Source organism: Euleptes europaea, chromosome 9, assembly GCF_029931775.1.
Source record: "Euleptes europaea isolate rEulEur1 chromosome 9, rEulEur1.hap1, whole genome shotgun sequence".
NCBI lineage: Eukaryota > Metazoa > Chordata > Lepidosauria > Squamata > Sphaerodactylidae > Euleptes > Euleptes europaea.
The window spans coordinates 60,336,978-60,361,520 of NC_079320.1; the positions used below are offsets into that span (position 1 = coordinate 60,336,978).

A 24,543-nucleotide genomic window follows, 5' to 3' on the forward strand; every position below is an offset into this window, starting at 1 on the left:
AAAATCATGCTTGGTGAATCCAGACACTCATGAAATACCACTGAAATGTTCAAAACCCAATTTGTTCTGTGAGCCTCACCACCTGAGAACTATTTATGATCAAAAAAGCTATTAAATGAATTTGTTATATAATACACATCATCTGCAACAGAAATTATCACTCAGCAAACAAACAAACAAACAAACAACCCCCCAAAAAAACTCAATTCCAGCCCCCTACTTGTTTGTAGATATACCCCTGGCAATAGCCACTACATTTCTAGCAAATCTTGCGCATTATTAGAACAACTATGTGACTTGACGGCACTTAACACACACACAATTAGTTCACTCCATTTGAATTTCCTCAGACTTCTCTTTTGAAATAAAGCCTTGGTTCTGCAAAATTCCTCAAAGACATAAATAAATGCAGTTTCGGTGAAACCCTGGGTGGTTTTAATCCCAAGGAAAGTCATTTCATCCCATATCCAATCATCCACAAGATTAATCAGTAATAGTCTATTCTACATGACAAAAGGAAGTATAATCTCTACTAAATGACCCTCGAGTGTCAGGAAAAGGTTTCGTTCAAGTGCCTAGAAAGCATAGCTTTGGATGCTGAAAGGGCTAGAGAGATAAGCAGAGTCAGTAGGCTAAAGTACTGGGAGACATGAGGTTTGAGGAATTTTTCTCCTCAGGGATCTGATGTGGGGTAGCAGATCTGGAGCATCACTGTGCCTTCTTAGTATTCTTAGAACGGCAATGCTGTAATAAAAATCTGTTCACTGTGCCTTCTTCACCTGTGCTCTCTCTGTACATTTGTAAATAAATATTGCAAAGATACCATAAGGCTCTAGAGTTCTCTCCCCACACCCTGGGTAAAAACTAGCCTGTGGAACTTCTTGCAACTTGGGAAAGTGGGGTGCATGTTACACTAAGTTCATCACATTTTTAGAAAGACATATGACACACTATTGTTGTCAATATAAGCCAATAATAGCCTTTAAGCACAAAAATCTTTTATGTATAAGAAATAGGTTTTGTCACATTTTATGAACAGTTACAAATTACTGCAAATGTGAAAAGCTACCCCCATTCACACTAAAGTAAGTTTACTGGCCTGTATCATTAATAAATGTTCCAAAATAAAATACTAGAAATTATACCTTAATTAACTAAACAGAAGAGATAATGTATGCAAACACACCATGCTGTATATTAAGTCCAGCAAAGATTCATTTCTAGCTAACAATACACTATCATGGCTACGCTATTGGCTACATATTTGACTTGACATAGAAAATACTATTTTAAAACAATTACTATTTCTAGGTAGGTAACATGAAGTCACTGCAATTGAATCAACTTCTGGGTACTAACAAAAAAGTTTGCTTTGCCTCTACTACAAGTTTAAAAGATATGGTTACTACAATGTTAGTATTCTTTTCAATATATTGAATAAACATGTTCCCCTAGATGAGACACATGCCATGAATCTACATGAGGAGAGGTTTTTGAATATACCTTTTGGGCTACAGCAGGGGTGGGGAACCTTTTTTCCGCCAAGGGCCATTTGAATATTTATAACATCATTCGCGGGCCATGCAAAATTATCAACTTAAAAATTAGCCGACCAAGCCCCAAGTAGGCAGCTGCCCCAGATGACACCCCCCTGCACGGGCAAGCAGGCAGGCATCCAACTGGTGGCGCACTCGCCCACCTGGTGGCACAGGATGTCTTCTGCAAGGGGGAAAAAAGGTTACTTTTCTCGGCAAAACAAACTCCCATCCGCCTTGAATAGATGCTATTCCTGTCCGCGGGAGGGGGGCAGATCGTCAGTCTTAGATCCTTCTGAGCTACAGATCTGCCAGGACCCATGAACGGCCAGACAAAATGATTTTGTGGGCTTTAAACGGCCCCCGGGCCTGACGTTCCCCACCCCTGGGCTACAGAAACTTTATGTTAGTGCAAAGCAATTAGCCTATAGCCTTGTTAAATGCACTTTATAAACATCTCAAAACTGCAGATCTCAGTAGCTCAGAAAACCCAGTGAAAACCCAGTGAAGAATGTTAGTCTTGTTAATGTATACCAAAGTTATCATGTAAGAAAACACAACTTTGCATAAATTGTAAAAGCACATGGGTGGATTTGATTTTTCTGCAGTACCTAGAAACAACAATTTCAAAAGCATGTATAACAACTCTCATGTTACCTATATACGCATTGGTAAAAATTGCTGCAACTGTTACAAACTCTATACATGCGCTGTGAGGTGACTAGAGGCTTATAAGAATTTTATAGCCAACATAACAAGTAAAAGAGCATTTTAAAAGTGATTTCAATTTCTTTAATAAAAAACACAGTTAACTGTAACAAGCCAGTCAAAGCAATCATATCTACCATATAATGAGTTCGATCTGGACTAAATTTCTCCCTAAACCTCCCCCACCCATATAATTCATCAGGATTCCTTATCTCCCCCGGAGCAGCATTTCATGAAGTTCAGTCGGCTGCAGGAAATTTATATTCTTCTGATGGAAAATTTTGTCTGGATGCAACCCAATGTTAACTCTTCACTCAAAATAATCTCTCCATAATTATCCCTTTCCCATTTGCAACAACCAATCTCTGAAAATAGTATCAAACACAAGGATTTTTTTAAAAACTATCAAACACATTTAAAGCATTAAACAATGATATAGTTTAATACCAGAAAAGATCTCATTATGCTGTTTATCATGCTGAATATCAACAAACTTCTTACCGGTCTTTCGTGCTCAAGAATTGAAGATTTCCCTGGCTCATATTCAAAAATGCTCCTTGGTTCAGAACGGAATTTGCGGGTGTCCACTTTTCTATCAGGAGGGTCCCAGTCATTTCTGAAAAATTTAAAATTGACATCTGAATGGAACGACCTTTCTTATCAAACTCCATGCTTGAACTGTAGGAATACCAAACTTGCTTTCTCTTTCTATAACATGAACAAAATTAGGATAAAACTGTACTATTTCATGGGACTTCCGGTAGAAGCGCCACATTCCTCGGGAGCTCCCGAGGGACCCAAGAAACGTCCGAATTTGGGGTGCAACCCTGCACCCCCCAGGTTCCTAAGCAGTGGACTGGGAAGCAGGAATACCCCTGAAGCCTTGAAGAGCGGTTTGACCCCCATTTTTTCTGAGAGAACTTCAGGAAGTCTCTCGGAAACATTGGGTGTGGTCCTGCCGGCATTGAGGGGAAATACAACGCCGTAAACGTTTTCTTGGCATTAGGCTCAGACCTCCTCTACCTATTACCATCTAAGCAACTATATGGAAGCAAGAATACCTACTCTTCTAAAATCTGAGTAAGTTACAAAAATTCTTTGGAAGCTCTGAAGGGTTGCTAAATACATCTATTAAATCCGCATCTCACCACCTAATGTATAAATGACTCTTTGAAAACAAGAAAATATCTGATAAACTGGCAGGAACCTTATCAATTTGATCGGTGGGTAGACATGACAAACAGGATTTGTTGAAAGACGTTGCAACTACCAATCAGACACTACGACACAGAAAGGGGAGGGAGGAGGAGATTCCCCCCTACCCCAGGGTGACATTTTCCGACTTAAGTAGGTCCTCCAGCCATGTTTTCCCTGGAAGCGACTTATCTTGGAGAACCGGAAGAGGGCAGAGTTTAGGGAGATGAGGGAGCTCAGCAAGGAGCTGATGCCACACAGTCTGCCCTCTAAAGCTGCAATTTCTTTCAAGGGAAACTTATCTCTGTTGTCTGGAGATCTCCAGGCCCCACCTGGAGACTGGCAACCCTACTGTTTCTAGATTTAACACTATACACTGTTTAACACTATTTGTAGATTTGACACTACACAAAAGGGACACAGGGCTTACTTTTCCGGTGAAGATCTTTGCCGTGGACGAATCGGTGGTACCGGAGGTGGTGGAGGTACAGGGGATGAGACCTTGAAGGCTTCAGGGCTGTTATCAGAAGTGCTTTTTGTCAGTGGTCTGTATGTCTGAGTCTTTGCAGCAGGATGTGCTTGAGTGGAAAAGGATGGGCTGAAGTTACCTAAGACAAAAAAGCACAGAAGAAACCCAAACATGACTATGGATTTCAGCTTATGTAATATAAATACTGACCACACAAATTGTCATTTAACAAAAGTGTGGTTTGACTAGTCACTTTTATTAAACACACACACATATTTCAGTGGATACTTATGGACATAACAACTGTGCACAAGAATGGGATTCGCTGTTAAATACCTAAACCTATTTTCTTGAAATTTCTTCCCAATGATTCATTGGAATTTACTGAGAACTCCATTGCCTTGATTCAGAGCTCCTCTTCTATGCACATATGCTGTGTATCCACTTCTTCCTTTGATAATGCTGATAATCTGTTTGGTGATGGGATGGCAGATCATTACAAAGGAAGTGCAACCATCCATGGGCCAATGCTCATGAAGGGGCAGAGTATAATGCATGTATAATGAAGGGGCAGAGTATCATGCATGCACCCTAGTGATCAATTTGCAAGGGGGGTTGTTTGTTTCTAGCAGCACTCTCCTCTGCACTCTACAATAGATCAAGAAGAGTGATCTATGTGCAAAACTCTGTCCTATGTGCCCACAGGACTCCCTTGCTGAATCAAGGTGAGTGTGCTTAGTATAGGCCTCCACAACTTCCTTCTTCTAGTCAGCCCCCTCCCAGAGCTTCAGGTGTCCATCAAGAGAAAAATATGCACCAGACCTGTGCATTTGATAGACCATCTTGAGCAGTTTCCAATTCTGAACAGTTTCCAATTCCCCAGTACTTTCTCCCTCTCCAATACCTCTGAATTAATTTAGCAACCCCCCCCCTTTTAAAAGAAGTTGAGAACAGGAATTGGCGTAAGTATAGAAACTTGAGCACAAGCCAAACTCAGCCCACTAGCTACATAGTGTGGCTTATTTAGGGTCTAACTATTTTGAAGTTTGAACAAAACATAATAATTGGGGTTTTATCAAGCCTATGTTCTGCCTCTGTTCATTGCGTCCATATGAAAATGGAAATGTCTTGAAGCGTAGGTTCAAACATTATCATTTAGTGGTGTCCCCTACGGTTCTCGAAGTCTCATTACTCAAAGCTGAAAAGGAAACACGCTTACACATGGTCATGCCTTTGTTAATTTGGTTAATGGATGATGCATTTGTGGTTAGTAATATAATATTTATCAACATTAGTGCTGCAAAACTGTCCTAACAAATCATATTAGGAGCATGTGTTTTTAGAAACGAAGATAGGGCCTATACAAGATGAGAGTTGAAAACTTTAAAGTGAAGATGCTTTTAAAAATAATTTTTATCTTAAGGAACATTACCTTTTACACTGTTCTACATTTGTGTCTGCATGTGCCTTTATAAAATGTATGCCAAGCTTTTTGTACATTGTCACTATCCTCTATCTTGGTATACATTTCCCCAATAATCCTCCTGCACCCCTCTATGGGTATGCAGGGCAGGATTTTGAATATACCATACCCAGACAGGACCTGTCCTTGCTCTTCTGGCTCTATTGATTCATTAGCTCATGCCCTCTTGGAATGCCGCTTTTATGAGGAACTTCGATCACATTATATCTCTTCCCTTTTAACATATAAACCTAATGCCTCTGTCTCTGACATAATGCCTTTTTTATTAAGCGACAGGGATCCCAAGGCTACACTGTCAGTGGCAAGATTTATTTCAGTCCTTATATCCCTCAATGCTGCTCAAGATCAATGGATCAAGGAGCTTCTAAGGGATAAAGGAATAATCCTCCAGCAACCATTTATTATGTCAATTTCAGTTAATTAAATTTCAGTCAATTACAAATCGATGTGCTTAGTTTTGAGGCACAAATATGCTATATTTTGTATGGGCAAATATGTGCACATTTCATTTTGAATTTGAGTTCTACTTAATGGCAAAGTGCAGTCTAGTAAAAATAAAATACAATTAGGAAGCACTGGTTTCACTGCTAGCTCTCTCTCTCTCCCATTAAGTACACAGCTTTGCTTGCCTTGTATACACAATACAATATAGTACCCAGCTTTCCCTGCCCCCTTGCTCTTCTCCACTACATACAGATTATGGTATATTTAAATATGTTACAGATGGTGGTCTAACACTTTACTCTGGATCAAAAAAATCTCTGCCCTCCTAAGCCAGAATCTGTTGCATTTAGTCAATCCAATGCACTGAAGGAAATGCCAGTGAAAATTTATTTCAAGGTCAGTTCCTAAAAAGTAAAAATCAGTGTCGGGTGAATAACAAAACAACGGTTTAACAAAACAACGACAAAACTGTTGTTACACAAATACAATGAGAGGCAGCCTACAGGGTTAGATACCATTATTACTGGCTGACACTAAAAAGCAAGGACTCATGTGAAGGGAAGGAATAACTCCTACCAGTATTATATGCATATGTAGTATTATACAAGTCTGTGTCGTCATCTACAAAAAGAAATATAAATGTTATAGTATTGCAATACCTGTCACTTTATCACAGCAAGGCAGCTTTGCATTTGCAAAAACAAAACAAAAAAATTAGCAGGCAGCCAGCTCTCCCCCTTAAGTACACATTTTTATTTTTGGACTCCATTCCAAATACTGTTGCCATATTTCCCAATCATCCGATTCTGGATGGCGATTTATATCCGATTTTCTTTTAAGCCTTTGACATGTGGCCAATTCACACATAGTTGCAGCAGGAGGGAACCAATCCCCTGCAGCTTCCCCTCCCCACACCAAGAATATGTGCATGAAGACACCCACATGAGCAGGGCCACAGATGGGGATTTTTTTCATGCGACATCAGCCAGCAAGTAAATGTGAATCAGCCCTGAGGCACGAGCAGAGAAAAGGAGCTGCATCAGTGCTGTGGAGATACAGCAAATGATACACTTTTTTTAAAAAAGCTACCTGATCTCAACGAGAAAGAGTTAAGTACTTGCTTCACTCCTTTCCTCCCTCATTGAACTCAGTGGGATAAAAGGGCTTACGTTTGGCTACACTGTGCTCTAACCAATTAACTAGCTAATCCTGGCAGTACTGACAGCTCTAAACTAATAGCTCCAACTGGCAGCCGTCTGCAGAGCATGTCAGGCTTTTAACAACTCTGCTATAAGAGATCTCAGAATTAAAATCAAACCTAGGGTCTCATAAAGGAAACTCAGATATTCTGTCATTGAGCAATGATCTTTTCCTCCTTGGCTTAGTTTGTACCTGATAAAAGCTACCATTGGTTTGCCACGGTAAACATGCAACTGCCTTCATGATCTGTATTAAAAGTAAAATCTCCTTCTTTCTAACATGGACACTACCATACATATGTCAGTTTTACCGTCTCTGTCCCCTTCACACAATTCACGGTTCTAAGATATCTACTTCCCTGTGATGCAGCTGGGTGTGTGTGTGAATAAACAATGCACCTACTTGAACAGAGCCAATAATCTGAGGTATTTTCCACACAGAGGTAGGATTTTGTGGTTTTCCTGTTGCTAGTGTGATTGCACAGAAAGAGCAGGAACAACAGGGCTTCCACATGGCAGGTTTCCCCAAAGTTTCCCTGAAGTGGCCATCCCTTCTATCCTGGGGCACCAGGACTTTTGGAATTAAAACAAAATCGGCACTAGAATATCATTCCATCGATATACAGTCGTAAATACTGGTGTAGCAGGTACTCTGAATTCCAAGCTTTCATTTTTTAAAAAATGTAAGATTACAAGGATATGAGGAGCCCCGTGGCACAGAGTGTTAAGCTGCAGTACTGCAGTCCAAAGCTCTGCTCACAACTTGAGTTCGATCCCGACGGAAGTCAGTTTCAGGTAGCCGGCTCAAGGTTGACTCAGCCTTCCATCCTTCTGAGGTCGGTGAAATGAGTACCCAGCTTGCTGGGGGTAAAGGGAAGATGACTGGGGAAGGCACTGGCAAACCACCCCACAAAGTCTGCCTTGGAAACATCGGGATGTGACGTCACCCCGTGGGTAAGGAATGACCCGGTGCTTGCACAGGAAACCTTTACCTTTTACAAGGATATGCCCATTTCATTGTATATCTGCAAAGGAATGGGATAGATACTTTTTAAAATGAAAGCTGATAATTGAGAGCACCTGTGACACTTGTTGTTTCAACAGTATAAAATTGCTATAATGATATTCTAGGGCTGGTTTTTTTAAAAAACAACCCTCAGTGGTAGGGGAAAGAAATGGCTGCAGGGATAGATTCAGGCCTATCATGTAGGCCAGAAAAATCTGAATTTTCCCATCAACACAGAAGCTATTTTTCTGCAATCTTTGCCAAATTACAAGCAGAGCTGGTTAGAGAAAGACTGGAGAAAAGCCAGTGAAATCCCCCACGAATGCACCATGATCTGTGGAGAAACTGGGGGGGGGGACCATTCCCAAAAGGACTGAACTCAGGGCAGATAATCCGTATGGAAGTCATCTGATTGCTGACCACTGATCTGCCCTCCGTGTGACCAGAGCTGTCCACATGGTTGAAGCCTATGGGTGAAATGGTTTTTATAAACATTTTTTAAAATAACGAAATCTCGCTAGGATCCCTGTCAATCTTGCACGAGTGTATTTCACATGTGATAAAAGAAAGATGTAACAACAGGTTTGCAATCCTCTCTTACCATGTGAGGAGATGCTGGTGAGAACTACAGAGATTTCTGATCCAGTGATAAGATTTCTCTGAAAAAAATGGATGTGTGAACTTGCTTTTATAGTGGATTTTACAGTGGACTACATTTTCATGAGGATCCCAATTTTGAACAGTCCGTTACTCAACAGAATGCTACAACATCACATGCTTGAAGAAACTATCAACTCAACCAGTGAAAGTCGAGTTTATCACAGGAGAGATCTCCATAGCCCTTTTCAGATGTTTGATTTTGGTGCTCCAACTAGGTGTAACAGCAGTGTGTGCTACGTGTGGCCCCAATGCATGTGGTCACCATTTTTTGTGAATGGGGCAACATGTGTTGCAATATCAATATCAATCATTTAAGGGCAACTGGTGTATTTTTCTTGTGCATACAACTTTCATACACATGAACAGAACCCTAGATTTTTGAAGAATAATGTTATACACTGAAGCTGTACATACATCAAACATATGCCCATTCAGACAAAATGGTGACCGCATGCACTGGGGGAACATGCACTACACTTGATCCCATTACACATGGTTGGAGCACCCAAGCTGAACATCATCTCATGTTTGATGAATTTGTGTCTTACTAGTGTTCTCTTCTGTCTGTCCTAAAGTGTTCCTTTGTGTTAGGCAGAATATTGCCAGGAATGTAGCCACCATGATATAAGGTACGTTGGACACAGCATATCCACAGATATAGCTGCTACTTTTCAAGAGGTGGCTTAAGATATAAAAATATGCTGCCATGTTCAAACAAGGAGCTGGTATAACATAATGGCTAGAGTAATGGACTATGACCCAGGAGACCTGGTTCAAATTTAGGTTGAAATTCTTAATTGATGAACTGATTAGCAGCATCAAGGACTAAAAACATGCCCGATTATTCTCGTAGCAAATCTTTTAAAGAATATTAATAAAATGCAAGAACTTACAAAAAAGCACTAGCTGGCACCATCTTAGAAGAGGCATTTCACCTATTTCTCTCACATGTGAAATGCCTCTTTGGTACTGGTGCCTGCCACAACAGGAATGCAGTATGAATGCATTATCCAAAAACAAGGAAAATAACTATTCATACTCAAATGTATGTAGATTTAACTGGTTGATTTAATTCACCAACCAGTTACTTAAAACTCATACAATTAAATGACTACCGTATATACTCGTGTATAAGCCGACCCGCATATAAGCCAAGGTGCCTAATTTCACCCCAAAAATGGGGGGAAATTAGGCACCCGCGTATAAGCCGAGGGTCGGCTTATACAACGCCCCTGCCCCAAGTCGCCCTCCAGCCTGGCCTCCCGGGCCCTCCAGACCGACCCCAGTGCCACCCACTCCCAGGCCCTCCAGCGCCACCCCGACCCCAGCGCCACCCTGGGGGGGGAGGCGGAAGAGCCCCTGAACCCCCTACTCACCGGGAGAGGTGGGAGGAGGAGGCCCGCTGATCAGCTGGAGGTGGCAGCGGCGCCTTCCCTGTGCTCGAGCCTGCGGCGGTGGCGGGCCCCTGCCTGCATGCAGGCAGGCCCTGCTGGCCGCTTCCAGTCCACACGGAAGGCGCACGGGCCAGTGGCGGCGGCGGTAAGTTCCTCTTCTCTCCTTCCCTCCCTCCCCCTCCCTCCCCCCATACTGTATTGACCCACGTATAAGCCGAGTTCGGTTTTTCAGCCCTTTTTTTGGGCTGAAAAACTCGGCTTATACGTGACTATATGCAGTAATAGTGCAACCATAAGCAGTTACACCCTTCTAAGTCCACGGATATCAGTAGGTGCACCTCTACTTAGAAGGGTGTACCTCTACTTAAAAGGTAAAGGTCCCCTGTGCAAGCGCCGGGTCATTCCTGACCCATGGGGTGACGTCACATCCCGACGTTTCCAAGGCAGACTTTGTTTATGGGGTGGTTGCCAGTGCCTTCCCCAGTCATCTCCCCTTTTCCCCCAGCAAGCTGGTACTCATTTTACTGACCTCGGAAGGATGGAAGGCTGAGTCAACCTTGAGCCGGCTACCTGAAACCGACTTCTGTCGGGATCGAACTCAGGTGGTGAGCAGAGCTTTTGACTGCAGTACTACAGCTTAACACTCTGCGCCATGGGGCTCCTCTACTTAGGCTAGGAGTATTACAATGCAGACCCATACAGTTATTCCAGTCTAAGCCCACTGAAATCAATGGGTTTAGACCAGAGTAACTCTGCACTGGATAGCACTAAAAGATTTCTTTAATCAGATCCAAATCCCTGTGTTAGGGCCATGAAGCTCACTAGGTCACCCTGGACCCATTATCCCTCTGCCTAACCTATCTCAAAAGGCTGTAGTGCATATACCATGGAATCAGCCCTTTATATGCCACATTTAGCTCATCAGAGGAAGGGTAGGATGCAATGTGATAAACAAACAATCCCTACTAACATTCACTCAGAAGTATTTATGAATACACTACTTACACTATGCAGCAGTATCTCTTCAGGAGCTTTGCACAGAGAAATTTTCCATTTCTGAACTCCCCGTTAATGGAATATAAACATATTTAGGGTATCGATAAGCATAATTTCTATTTGTAAACACTTTCCTATACTCTTGGGTGAAAGCTAATTTTTGCAGAGTTCATTTCACAAGGAATCATCACTGAGGGATTGCAGTTATACAGAAACCTCATACCTAAGCCAGGAACTTCTCATTCTTCCACGGCTAACTTAGTTGCACTTGCCAAAATAAAAATTATCATATAAATCTGTTTTCTAAGAGATACCAATAATTAAAACAGAGACCTTTCCCGCACACTGGAGTTACTCCTGATTTTCTTGGGAGTCAACCCACAAGCATTGGAATAGGCTTGGGCAGGGTTCTTCTGCACATATTCCCTCTAGTCCCTGTACATTTTTACCGTTGTGGAGACTTCTTCGCCACATGGCTTAAATAATGAGAATTTTCAAGAGAGGGTGCTGTTGTCATTGGTGTAATTATCGGTGGTGTCAGAGCACTCCCTTTATTAAAAAAATGCCCCTAACATATTTATATATTGCTGTAGTGTTGTAATGATAGTTTAAGTAGGTTCTCTGAATTCCCAGCTTTCATTTTTTTTAAAGTAAATCTCTAGCATCTTCCCTCACAGAGATATGCCTTTTTCCTTATATCTCTGTGAGGGAAAGGCATAGAGACTTACTTTTTTCCAAAATAAAAACTGGGAATTCAGAGAACCTTCTTAAACGATAATTACTATACTACATTGATATATTGATATTTTAGAGATGTTTAAGGTAACGATGATGAGTTGTTTTAAAAAATCTGAAATCACTAGTCTTCGGGAGAGGGGGAGGAAGTAGTTTAACAATGACAACAGCTCAGTCATTGAAAAGTGGGCTGGAGATGGGTGGGACAACGAAAATCGATAAAAACAGTACGAACTAGGAAAAAGTAAAAAAAATTCAAAATCAGTTTCCAGAAAGCATTGGGGTAAACGTGGTCTCAAAAGAGCTGGAGGAAAACTGGGGTTGGGGGGAGGGGAGTGAAACTAAAGGCACAAAAATGCATGCTGAAATTAGGGATAAACCAAATGGGGCCAGAACCTACACACACAAAAAAAAAAATGCAGAAAAGAGTAGACTTTTCCAGTGATTACAGTAATACGTACTGGGAGCCCACCAACCACACACCAGGAGTGCATATTACCCCACAATTCTCTGCAGACACAACTGCTATGTTGTATGAGCCTGACAAATTTGCAGGTTGCCCCTGTTCACACAACATGGCAACCACACTTACTGGGAACATCCTAAGCAGCACGCATTCCCAACACACATGGCTGGTTGGCTCCTTGTATGCATGCACTCCCACTCTGGTAAAATCTGAAAAAAAGCCTGCTAATTCCTAGGGATTAATACAAAGTCTTGGCTACTCACTGCCACCCCCTCTATATTTTTCTGAAGGTGAAGAAAAATATTCATGTCCATTAGCCATTTTCCCTCAGGGGAAAATTTATCATATGAAGGACTTGCTGGACACAGGTCTGTGATTATCAAGTGATCGAACAACAAAACAGGGGAAACCAAATATGAAGAGAGAGCTTCAAAGATTGAGCTACAAACTATACACTGTAACAAAATAATTACATTTATTGCAAGGTGTATACTATAAAATTGTTAAAAACACAGGGCGTGGAATGCAGGCTACACATTAAAAAAATCAATTCTTATACACAGTTGACATACAATCAATGTAAATGACTGCTAGACCAGATGTGTTTTGTTACTCATATCATAACTAGAATATTTTTTTTATAGTTATGATATGAGTCACATTAATTTGGTCTTCTTTTTTGTCTCCCTTTTCTTATGGTCTTCTATTTTCAGATAAAAATATCTCATAAGGGTCATTTCTGGATGTGTTTTTTATAACTTTCTGTATTTATGACCACTGAGGAAGGCCTATTCAGGCCGAAACGTGTCTGGTCTAGCATTGGTCATTTACACTGATTATATATCAACTGTGTATAAGAATTTTATAATTGATTTTTATATGTAGCCTGCATTCCAGGCCCTGTGTTTTTAACAATTTTATAGCATACACCTTGCAATAAATGTTATTTTGTTATAGTGTATATTTTGTAGCTCAACCTTTGAAGCTTTCTCTCATTATCAAGTGATTACCTGAGATAATTTATTAGCTGACAGCAAGACACCAAGATGCATGAAAATGTAGCAAGGAAATTTCACATACCAGGCTTGTGAACCATGTGGATTTGCTTGAACATCGTCTTATACCAATCCTTCGGCCTGTCAACTGTCTATAAAAAAATGAAGTTTTAAACAACAATTAGCAGGAAAATTTAAATGAGCCAATATATTGGACTGGGTTTAATTTGTAATAGAGGTGAAGAAGAACACCATCTGGAACATTTTGAAACACCTTAATTTTTCATTGCATATTAGCACGAAAATACCTGGACAACGGCATCCACTTAAATCACGACAACAGAATGCTTTTACAATATTGTAATAATTTTAGAATTAAGGAAAGAAATGATTGAAAAATCACTCAATAGTTGTACTGGTGCTTTTTGTACAATGCCAACAGTTCTGAATAGGCCTGCTCAGACTGTGGTCAGGAAAGAACATCAGCTTTCACTACAGATAGTAGGACCCATTTCTCTTGCTAAAATGGCTTGCCTCTTTGGAATATGTTAGAACAGGTATTAAGGACAGGTTGGCATCAATTTTTATGTAGCCCTTTACTTGGTCACCATACATCGCTATTAGCCTGTGCTTGGTTTGTGAATGGGGGGATTCATAAAAATTGAAATCCTGTCATAGACAGTACTCTTCACAGTGATGTTTGGGTATGTCTAATCCTGCATTGTATTCTGGGTCTAGACTGGACAAACATGACACCTCCTCCAGATACATCATTCTATGAAAAATAATGAAACACAACTGGGAGATTTAACTACTTCCTTTGATCTCTACAGGGACCACATTTTTATGTGAATGATCTGGCACTAGGTTTGGGATAAATGAAATAGGAAGGGTAAATGCTCTTCATTTAGATGCATCAGCTCAAATGGCCAGGAATTACATCAGGTACTAATGTTTTCCACTAGCGCAATTAAGCATATTTAAATTACTAGACATATATTTCTCTGTTAAAAAATTAACACTAGTGCTACATAGTAATATAGCAGCAATAAGACAAAAAGAAGAGATGCAAAGTCTTATGCGATAGAGTAACTATCTATTAGGAAATACTCAGTTAATAGAGGCATCTATTATTCTCACAGGAGATTCTCCTGTTTGCCCTACATTTCTGCTTATCCTTTGCAACAATCCATGATCACACAATGCTTTCTGAAAGCAGGGTCTAATTTTCACAGGGTAAAAGCCCCGTTTCAAAAACAGAATAGAGTACAGTATTCCACTACTTAGGGCAAACAAATCCAGATGGACTGGATTTAGTTATTCACACATAAATGAAAGGCTTCTTTGTTGTTTGCAATAATCAGAGGAGTGACCTTGAAACAATTATATTGGGTTGTGCAGTTAAAAAAAACACACAAACACATACACACCCCAACAGCACAGCTGCATAGCAATTTTATGATTCAGTTTTTTCTTTGATAAGATCCTATTGTACTGATACTGTAGGCCAGTGTAAACCAGCATCTTTTATTCACTTTGAGGGCCAATACATAGCTGATCACAGGCAACACTTAAAAGAAGAAAAATAAAACAGCATTACTCAGTCAGCATTGGGCACAGCATTGGTTTGTCTTAGAATCCTTTTGCCAATATTGGGAACCTTAGAGAATACCAGTCAAGCCCCTAAGCAGTACATGGATGTAAGAGGCTTTTTGTTCCATTGAAAACAATGTAGAAGAAAATAAAAACATCAATTTATTTTAGCTTAACTAGCAAGGCAAACAGGTAATGATAAGTTGGTTCTTGTAGGTTATCCGGGCTGTGTAACCGTGGTCTTGGAATTTTCTTTCCTGACGTTTCGCCAGCAACTGTGGCAGGCATCTTCAGAGTAGTAACACTGAAGGACAGTGTCTCTCAAAGTGAATAAAAGGAGAGACACTGTCCTTCAGCGTTACTACTCTGAAGATGCCTGCCACAGTTGCTGGCGAAACGTCAGGAAAGAAAATTCCAAGACCACGGTTACCCAGCCCGGATAACCTACAAGAACCAATGAACTCTGACCGTGAAAGCCTAGGTAATGATAAGAATTGTGAATGGAATTATGCGTAGTGCTGGTCCAAAGTTATCACTGGAAGAAAAGCAATGCTGCATTCAGTATTCTCTTCTCTCTCCGTAACGTATTATAAGGGGAACACATCACAATATCATGCATTTCTGCACTCCTTGTTGCACACTGCTGCATGGAAAGGGGAACACACATTTCACATACAAAGCTTCACAGTACGAACGAAGGGAAATGGGTGCAAAGTTGCAGTTCTAAGCAGAAACCTCACGATCCACGTCATCCAGTTAGTTATGCCCTAAAATTCATTTTAAAATTTATTCCTGCTTGACGTACTATTTGTCAATATTTTTACGGTCTCATATTGGGTTTCTTGTATTTTGTTCACACATCAGTGACTTGGAACCTGAAGGTGAGTTTCTTACAAAGCATCTGAATCTCTTCACTGTTGGTGACTCCAACCATTACCAACATCCTGTATGGAAAATACTTCCTGTAAGAAAGTATATATGCAGCAAAATAATTGTGTGTATGAGATCATCGTATATAATAATCTACATGTTTCTTACATGGAACTGCTTTCTGTGCAGGAAACTTGTAGGGTTTGAAGCAGCTGTTTTCAGCCTGAATACTAGATGGCAAAAAAATTCAAGCTGTGATGAGAATATTAGCTTTTGCAGAAATGTAGATATCAGTTTTATGGTCAATTTCAGAGATGTGGCCATTTTGGAAAATGTATACGGTTAGATCCTAAAATGCCTACCCTTCTGCTTGTGCATAAAGGGAGATGGGAGTTTGAATGCTGCAATTACTGCTGAATAATCTAAAATACTTTGAACTGGTGACTGAACCCACTCTGGGGAATGACTGTGAGATGCAGCTTGCACCCATAGAGGGATCACAGTGCATGCCATCTAGAGATCCAACAGGCAGAAAGTTGTCCTGCGCTGCGAAGAACACTGATAAGGTATTATGTAATACAATGTAATACAATGTTAACTGTGAATTCTTTGGGAAGCTTGCAATAATAAATGCGAAACAGGTAAAAGTGGCATTTATCTTAATTAAAAGTACATCTGACCACTCTAGTCATTCTCTTTTAAACTGCTTCCCCCTTTTTCTTTCCTTTCCTTTTTCGTTTGCAGCAAGAGCAAACATTTTTGCGTGGTTATCACTTGAAACAAGTAATGTGGCATCTGACAGGCATGGAAATGTAACTAGTTACCTTGTAGTGAAATCAAAGCTGTATAAATGCGCATAAACTGCTGGTCCTTGTAAAGTAGATTTTCAGCTGCACAGTTATTCTTAAAATAGAGGTTGCAATCAAAACAGAAACATTCCACAGAGACTTCAAGATTTGCGGGGATGCATTGTCTTGAGAAATGTATTAAGAAACTGTCTGCCTGCAAGACTCTTGGGGTTTTATTATACATTGTACTTTAATATGCTTGTAAAATAAAACTGTAGTCGTATGAAACAAGATAGGAGCAATATGGTATTTGGGCATTTTCTTCTCTTGCTGACTGCCCAAGTTTACCACAAGGTATTTGCAGAGATGTATCTATTGTTTTTGTTAGAACTTTTAATGAAGCCCATGCTGGAAAAGAGAAAACATTCGCCCAAAGGAAAATGAAGTGCACTACAGTACGACTACTGACTGTCAAAAGACAGAAAAACAGGCAGAAAACAACTTTAACTGACAACAAGTGACTTTGAACACTTGTCAGTGTGGTGAAATCCAAACTAACAATAAACTTTATTTGCTCTTGCACACATTCAGCCTCATCTGTTATTTCATGTTATAATTTCAATGTACATAAGTAATTTGGCATTATGCAACTGAACAACAAACCTTTTTTTTCAAGCAGAGTTCTGGCACGTATAGCACTGGAAAATGGAATATCATATAAAATGTTTGGTTCAGTTTTAGAATAGGCCCACTGCAGTAGACTGACTGAGAAATTTTTTGGATAAGTTAGAAGGCAACTTTGGCAGAGTTCATAAATTATATGGAAGATACTATGAAAGGAATGAATGAAGCACACTTGGTATTCTAATTGGAGTACCCAGAAAATACGTTGTGCGGACTATATTATCTGCAACAGTGACAAAGAAGACTCTTGGATGCTTTCTAAAGATAACGAAACTTTCCAGTAACAAAAGATATGACACCATTTTTCATGATGGAGAAAGGCGATCAAGGTCAACAACATAGATATTTTCAAGCTGATACAGCAGAATCCCCAGCCTTTTTGAGCCAGCAGGCACATTTGAAATTCTGACACGGCATGGCAGGCGCAGCAACAAAATGGCTGACATAAAATGGCTGCCGCAGGAGGCGGAGCCAGCCACAAAATGATTGCAATGGCTTAACTTCAGAAATACGGTGCAGATGGTTGTCCTGTGGTGGCAGCTGCTGCCAAAGCAACAATTTAAAAAATCTGCTCAGCCAAACAAATCTCCAATAACCAATCAGAGGCCTTGCAGGGCAAAAGCCCTACCTGCCCCCCCTTCCTAAAAACACTTGGTGGGCACCAAGAAAGGCGTCGGTAGTGCCCATGGATACCATGCTGGGGACCCCTGCCATACAGAATGATGGAGCAATGTTTGCTAATATTTTGAGATTACAAGCACGGAGGGAATTCATGGATATTTACAACCGTACATTTGCACTTCCTAACCTTTCATCTCCAAAGACATCATGGAAATGTATCCTTGAAAAATTTCTGGGATAAATACATATTGAAGGATATGCAAGCAAGCAAGCAAAGGAATGTTGGGAACAGAAGACAGGTACTTAATCCAGAGAACTGGCAGAAACAAAGTGGAGTTGTTTCAACTGCCTAGGTTGGGTAGGTTGCGTTAGACATGGTCAGGTAGTCACAACTATATATTATTGTGTTTACGGCAGCAAAAATGTACAAACTTAAACTGACTGCAGCCATATGGGACATTAAGTTTAAAGCTTTGATAGGATGTCTTCAACATTCATTGTTAAAAGGAAAAGAAATGGACCAGGGAGGACATGGATGGACATAATGAGCTATAGCAGCATTCACATCATTCTCACATCCTTGAGCCATCTGCACATCATATTCTAATATCAGATCGTGTTTTATATGTACTTTTAATGCCTTACTTGCTTATAAATGAAACAAGTTACATATAAAATTCTGTGATTTCCTAGATTTTGGTTGAAGCGAATTATGTATAGCTTGTCTGTTTTACTGTGGGTTAAAATATAAAACATATTCAGAGTATTATATACATATAATCTATTTCCAGTAATAATACATTTTAATATTCATACATGGATTCTTTGACCTTAAAAAGCACAAGAACAAGGCCACGCACACTGATATATATGCTATGGAAATAAAATAAAAACCCGCATTTACTTGCATTACAATCTGTATATTTTCCAAAATGGCTTGACTTCTGATATAGGGAGCATTGCTGATATTTACAACCGTACAAATTGAGGAGTTTCTTATCATGATTTGCTGCAGTTTTCTCATCTGTAATTTCAATTAGCCAGAATTCCAACAATTTGTAGCATTTTGTGATGATCAATGGTTTACATATTGCATAAATACGGTGCAACATACTGGAGATAATCTGTAACATTTTAAGTCAGTCTTCTGTAGGTTCACCTAAAAAAACTGAATTTGGCTTCTACTCCTTCCCATGGGTGGCAGAGATATTAACTGTTATAAAGACAACAAACTGAGCTTTTGGAATCAAACCAGAATTTCAAAATGGAAAGGCTGTGAAAATTTGTGTTCCCAAATTTTTGGCTGAAAGGTGTTTTTGTTCAGTTAATAGGTCAGTATAGGGTAGACTAGGAGCCCCGTGGGCAAGAGTGGTCAGCTGCAATACTGCAGTCCAAGCTCTGCTCACGACCTGTTCGATCCCGATGGAAGTCGGTTTCAGGTAGCCAGCTTAAGGTTGACTCAGCCTTCCATCCTTCCGAGGTCGGTCAAATGAGGACCCAGCTTGCTGGGGGTAAAGGGAAGACGACTGGGGAAGGCACTGGCAAACCATCCCGTAAACGGGATGTGACATCACCCCATGGGTCAGGAATTACCCGGTGCTTGCACAGGGGACCTTTACCTTTACCTTTTTATATGGTAGAAAAGACTACTATACTGTCAAAACTCCTATATGTTTTCGGCTGACCTTTACTGTATGAAGTACTCAGCTTCACACTACTACAGATGCAAGGCAGCTTAAAGTATTCAGACTTATACCAACGAAACCTTTGGAAATTCACTGCCCTTTTAATAGAGAACAAATTCCACACCTTGCTTTTCTCATGCAATACTTTAAATCTGGGCTTGTAGAAATGGACGTCTCCAAAGTGCACATGGCATTGGCCTGTGTAGTCTCAAGTCACAAGAGGTAAATAAGACCTGTGTGCATGGTTTGCAGTTTAGAGAAGGCATATATATTTTGTAGTTTAATCTGCACCCAAGTACAACACGATGCCTGCAAGACAACCCTATGAAGCTGCATTTCTGATGGATGTATTGATGAAATATGTCCAGCTGTGTTAATAACAAGCAACATGACATCCCATCTCTTAACGATGACCAGTTTTGGCACAACTTTAAGAGGATAGTTCTGCTCGTGTAGTAACATCAAAATCGACAGCTATTGCCTTCCAACACACTGATAAATATCTACAGGGTAAAATTATCCAGGAGCTACAGCAGTCCCTTTTCACAACAGTGCTCCCAATTCTGAAGCATCAGTCTTGCATCAGTAACTCACCAACTATTTGGACAAAAGAGAAAAAATCAGGAGGAGCCTCCCTGAAGGGAAAAAAATGTGTTCGCCTTTCATTTTATCCTTTAAAAATGGGGGTGATGTGTTCCAAATGAGGGGTATCCCGAAAATAAAAGAACATTTTAAAAGGTGTGGCATTATGTTGGAAAACGAGCCTTGCTCATGTTCAACAATTATGAAAGGGTACATGCACACTCATGTATAGATGCACTCACCCTGGAAAGAACAAAATGTTTCCAAATAAAAGTGCTCCCAAAGCAGAATAGAGTGCAGGAACCAGGGAGTGGTCTTTGTCATTAGTGATGTTATAAACACTCTCCAGTAGGAGCTGAAGTGCATAACCAGCCAGCGTGGTGTAGTGGTTAAGAGCAGTGGTTTGGAGTGGTGGACTCTGATCTGGAGAATCGGGTTTGATTCCCCACTCCTCCACATGAGCGGCGGAGGCTAATCTGATGAACTGGATTTGTTTCCCCACTTCTACACATGAAGCCAGCTGGGTGACCTTGGGCTAGTCACTCTCTCTCAGCGCCACCTACCTCACAGGGTGACTGTTGTGGGGAGGGGAAGGGATAATGCCCGGTGCAGTGCAATCCCTCCTTAAGCCAGCATGGTGTAGTGGTTAAGAGCAATGGTTAGGAGTGGTGGACTCTAATTCGGAGAACTGGGTTTGATTCTCCACTCCTACACATGAGCAGCAGACTCTAATCTGGTGAACTGGGTTGGTTTCCCGACTCCTACACATGAAGCCAGCTGGGTGACCTTGGCCTAGTCACAGCTCTCTTAGAGCTCTCTCAGCCCCACGTACCTCACAAGGTGTCTGTTGTGGGGAGGGGAAGGCAAGGTGATTGTAAGCTGGTTTGATTCTTCCTTAAGTGGTAGAGCAAGTCAGCATATAAAAACCAACTCTTCTTCTACTTCTTCTTTATACGCAGCAATCTCAAGACTCTTAACAGCTTTTGAAAGACTTGTATCCCTCTTGCCCCCACCCAAAGGTATGGGTGGGGCTTCTGTATGAAGTCTAAAAGAGGTTAATGGATTTCACTCCAAAATTTTCTTCCAAGTGGGAAATGGGCTTGATGCTCACATCATTAAATGCCTCCTGCTTTACGTGCTTTTTAAAAGCCATATACAGCTTCTGGGAAGGATCATCAGACAACCTGGCATGTGGCGTAATCCATATGCCGATGTTTTCTCAATTACTCTGTTTCTCATTTACTCTGTTACAACAGGTCTAGGAGCTGTGCTTAGCGCCTCCTGTCAATGTCTGAGCTCACTAATTGGCAGGATGAGGGAGCATATACTGAAGATTAATCAAAAAGAGACAGAAGTGAAGATGCACACCTGTACCTTGAAAATGGATTCCTGTTGTCAATTATAAGAGCCCCGTGGCGCAGAATGGTAAGCTGCAGTACTGTAGTCCAAGCTCTGCTCACGACCTGAGTTCGATCCCGATGGAAGTCGGTTTCAGGTAGCCGGCTCAAGGCTGACTCAGCCTTCCATCCTTCCGAGGTCAGTAAAATGAGTACCCAGCTTGGTGGGTTTAAAAGGAAGATGACTGGGGAAGGCACTGGCAAACCACCGAGTAAACAAAGTCTGCCTAGTAAACGTCGTGATGTGACGTCACCCCATGGGTCAGGAATGACCCAGTGCTTGCACAGGGGACTACCTTTACCTTTTTTGTCAATTATGGAGGGCAGTTTACAACTTTAATTTCCAAAGATAGGACTGTGCACATCTATATTCATTGCATGAATTTTAACAAGCATATATATTTCTCTGAGAATGTATATGTTCAGCAAAGCACCGAAATGTGCAAATTTATTTACTTCATTTATAACCCACTTTTCTCCTCAGCAGGGACCCACATTGTTCTTCCCTTCTAGAATGTGAATCATTAGTGGCCAACAGATTCATGAATGTGAGGAACAGAATAATAAATGACACTTAAGAAGTATGCATCTACCATATTTGTACAGTGAACATATGGAGCACATAGATCAGAGCATAAATTTTATTTTCTGTATCCTGCTAAAAAATTTTTGTAGTGAGATATCAGAAAATAAGGATAAATTTAGTCATGACCAATTCCACCAAAAGCATGGAGAATGAAGTTGGCCACAGCTAACGTGCTCCACAAGGTTTAATGGAAGTTACTTAATGTTAACTTTAGTTGTATTGAGACCAACACGTATTGTTCAATGTGTTATTATTTAAATTTATGTATTTATTTGTTTTATCAGTCATCCCACAAGGTGCCCGCTCCAGTGTTCCATTTCTGAATACTAACCTTGAAAACAATACAAAATATTAGCAGTAAGCCCTCTAAACGCTATCAGATGTACTTACAAGTAAACACGAAAGATAAGACGTAGAAGGCAGTGCTAGCATTATTTCTGAAAACACACTTGTACTGTTTGGAGATTAAATGTTCGTGCACCTTAAGCCACACCTATACATACTAACTTTTAAAAAGACGGCTCCAGAGGCAGCAGGCCTGACAGCGCAATCTGCTGCACTGTAAGTCTCACAACTTACCATCTTCTCTGTTTTGATTCTGTACATGTGATTCTCATGAACACACACACACATGCACGCACGCACACACACACGCTTATAGGATTAGGAGACTTAGGAGAGCAGTACTATCCTAAGCAGAGTTACACCCTTCTAAGTCCATGTGTAAAATGGAGAGAAGTTCACAGCAAATCTAAGATTTAAATACGTAGCTTGCTTTCCGCCAAGCCAATGAAGAACAGACAAGAGGATTTCAATTTATACCCTTACATAACTAATATCCCACCCTATGTGCTTAAACTACCAATTCTTCTTAAAAGACACATGCAGCAATTTCTGTGATAAAACACAGGGTGTGCCTGTTTTAAATGGGATGGCATTGTTACAACAAAACTTAGACATCAGAAAAAACTCGAAATGCCTTATCCATTTCAGAATCTCAGTACAGGGATGCAAGATATGATAGCACATCCCCCTTTCTTTGATTAAGAAAAGTTCCAGGTCTTAGCACTTAGTCAGAAAACTTCCCCATTTGCTTTTGCTCCATCAAATTTAATTCCCGCCCCACTTTTTCACTCCACTGAAGCTATTCCTGGCAACTACACAGCCCCATATGTTGTTGTTGGCAGCCAAAGCAAACCCACAGCTGCTCTGTCCTTGTACCTCCCCAATATTTCACCTGCAAGGACTCTGCCGTTTCCATCCTGGCCCCTAGTCGCTTCATCCGGCTAGCCCCGCAATCCCTCCTTTCAGCTGAGAAGGCCGGCAAACAGTTCCTTTCCCTTAACCGGCTGCAGCTGCGTCTGCTGCCACCACCGGGACCAGCCAGAAGGGGCTGCTGAGGCATCAGTGCGGAAAGAATGCTTCAGCATAACTCAGAACAAAACACTTCAGCAAGGCATCCTGAAATCACTCAAGCACTAACCGGTGGCACACTGTCAAAGCCAGCCCGAAAGAGTTTTCCCTCACTGCTTTTCCGTGTCAGCAAAGGAGAGCTTCAGTTCAGTTCATTTACAATCATTTGACCAGCAAATATCAGTACACAATTACAGTTTTAAAACCCCAACCGAGGACCTCCGGATCTTACTGGCTACATAACAGAACTTTGCCACTGAATAAGAGATAAAAGCATCTTTACCTTCTAATAAAAAATTAACAATAAAATCATCTGAATTGCTAACATTTCTAAAATATCTAGTCAACACAGGTAAAATCAGCTTTTTTATAACCTCCCGATAAAATTCACAGTAATTAAAATATGTATAATTGACTCAACTGAATTAAAATTACAGGGGAGTAAAGGAAAGCAGCGCTGTGTGCTGAGTTTCCTGGTGCCCCCTGTTAAATGAATTATTGTGTGTTTGTGTGTGTGTGTGTGGCGGGGGGAGAGACAGCAAGGGCATCTTGATAACATTACAAAATGCACCAAACTTTAAAGTAACTTTAAAAAAGTGAATAAACTATAGAAATGGAGAACAAAAGAAGGAAAGAATAAAGGAAACTGCAATTCTGCTGAAAAGTTTACAATGGACCTTCCCCCCCTTTTTTTAATCACAAGGCCTCCAATTATACACCATCAACCTTCTCCTTTCCAGCATTATATTCACGAGTCCTTCGAATATGCACATTCTATTCCACATTATATAAGTCCAGAAGAATGTGGAAAAATACCCTGTTGCCAACAATCAATTCATTGTATGAGCTTGTGTGCACACACACGCTTTCCCCTTCTCTCTCTCTCTCAGCATTTCTTACCGTTCTAATTGCAGTTGGGATTCCTGATTCATCAACTGGCCCGATCCCTGAATAATGTGGCGCTTTAATGACTGTGACTTTCTTCCCTTCCTCGGAAGTTCTACTGATCGGTATTGTACTGGTACTGCTGCTGCCGCCAA

At 40.7% G+C, this 24,543-nt stretch overlaps 1 protein-coding gene across 4 annotated transcripts in view; it reads right to left on the bottom strand.

Annotated features, from left to right (window-relative positions):
• The window catches only part of SORBS2 (sorbin and SH3 domain containing 2), a 101,508-nt gene that overhangs the window by 46,549 nt on the left and 30,416 nt on the right, over nt 1–24,543 (bottom strand). For 3 of the 4 annotated variants that reach the window (XM_056855136.1, XM_056855138.1, XM_056855135.1), the window contains 5 exons: nt 24,404–24,543; nt 13,370–13,436; nt 6,410–6,454; nt 3,868–4,045; nt 2,745–2,859 (listed from right to left, as the gene is read on the bottom strand). The exon at nt 24,404–24,543 is cut by the window's right edge and continues 36 nt beyond it. In XM_056855136.1, the coding sequence (XP_056711114.1) occupies nt 2,745–2,859; nt 3,868–4,045; nt 6,410–6,454; nt 13,370–13,436; nt 24,404–24,543 (545 nt within the window). The remainder of the gene's footprint in view (nt 1–2,744; nt 2,860–3,867; nt 4,046–6,409; nt 6,455–13,369; nt 13,437–24,403) is intronic. The other variant, XM_056855139.1, reaches the window with a different exon arrangement.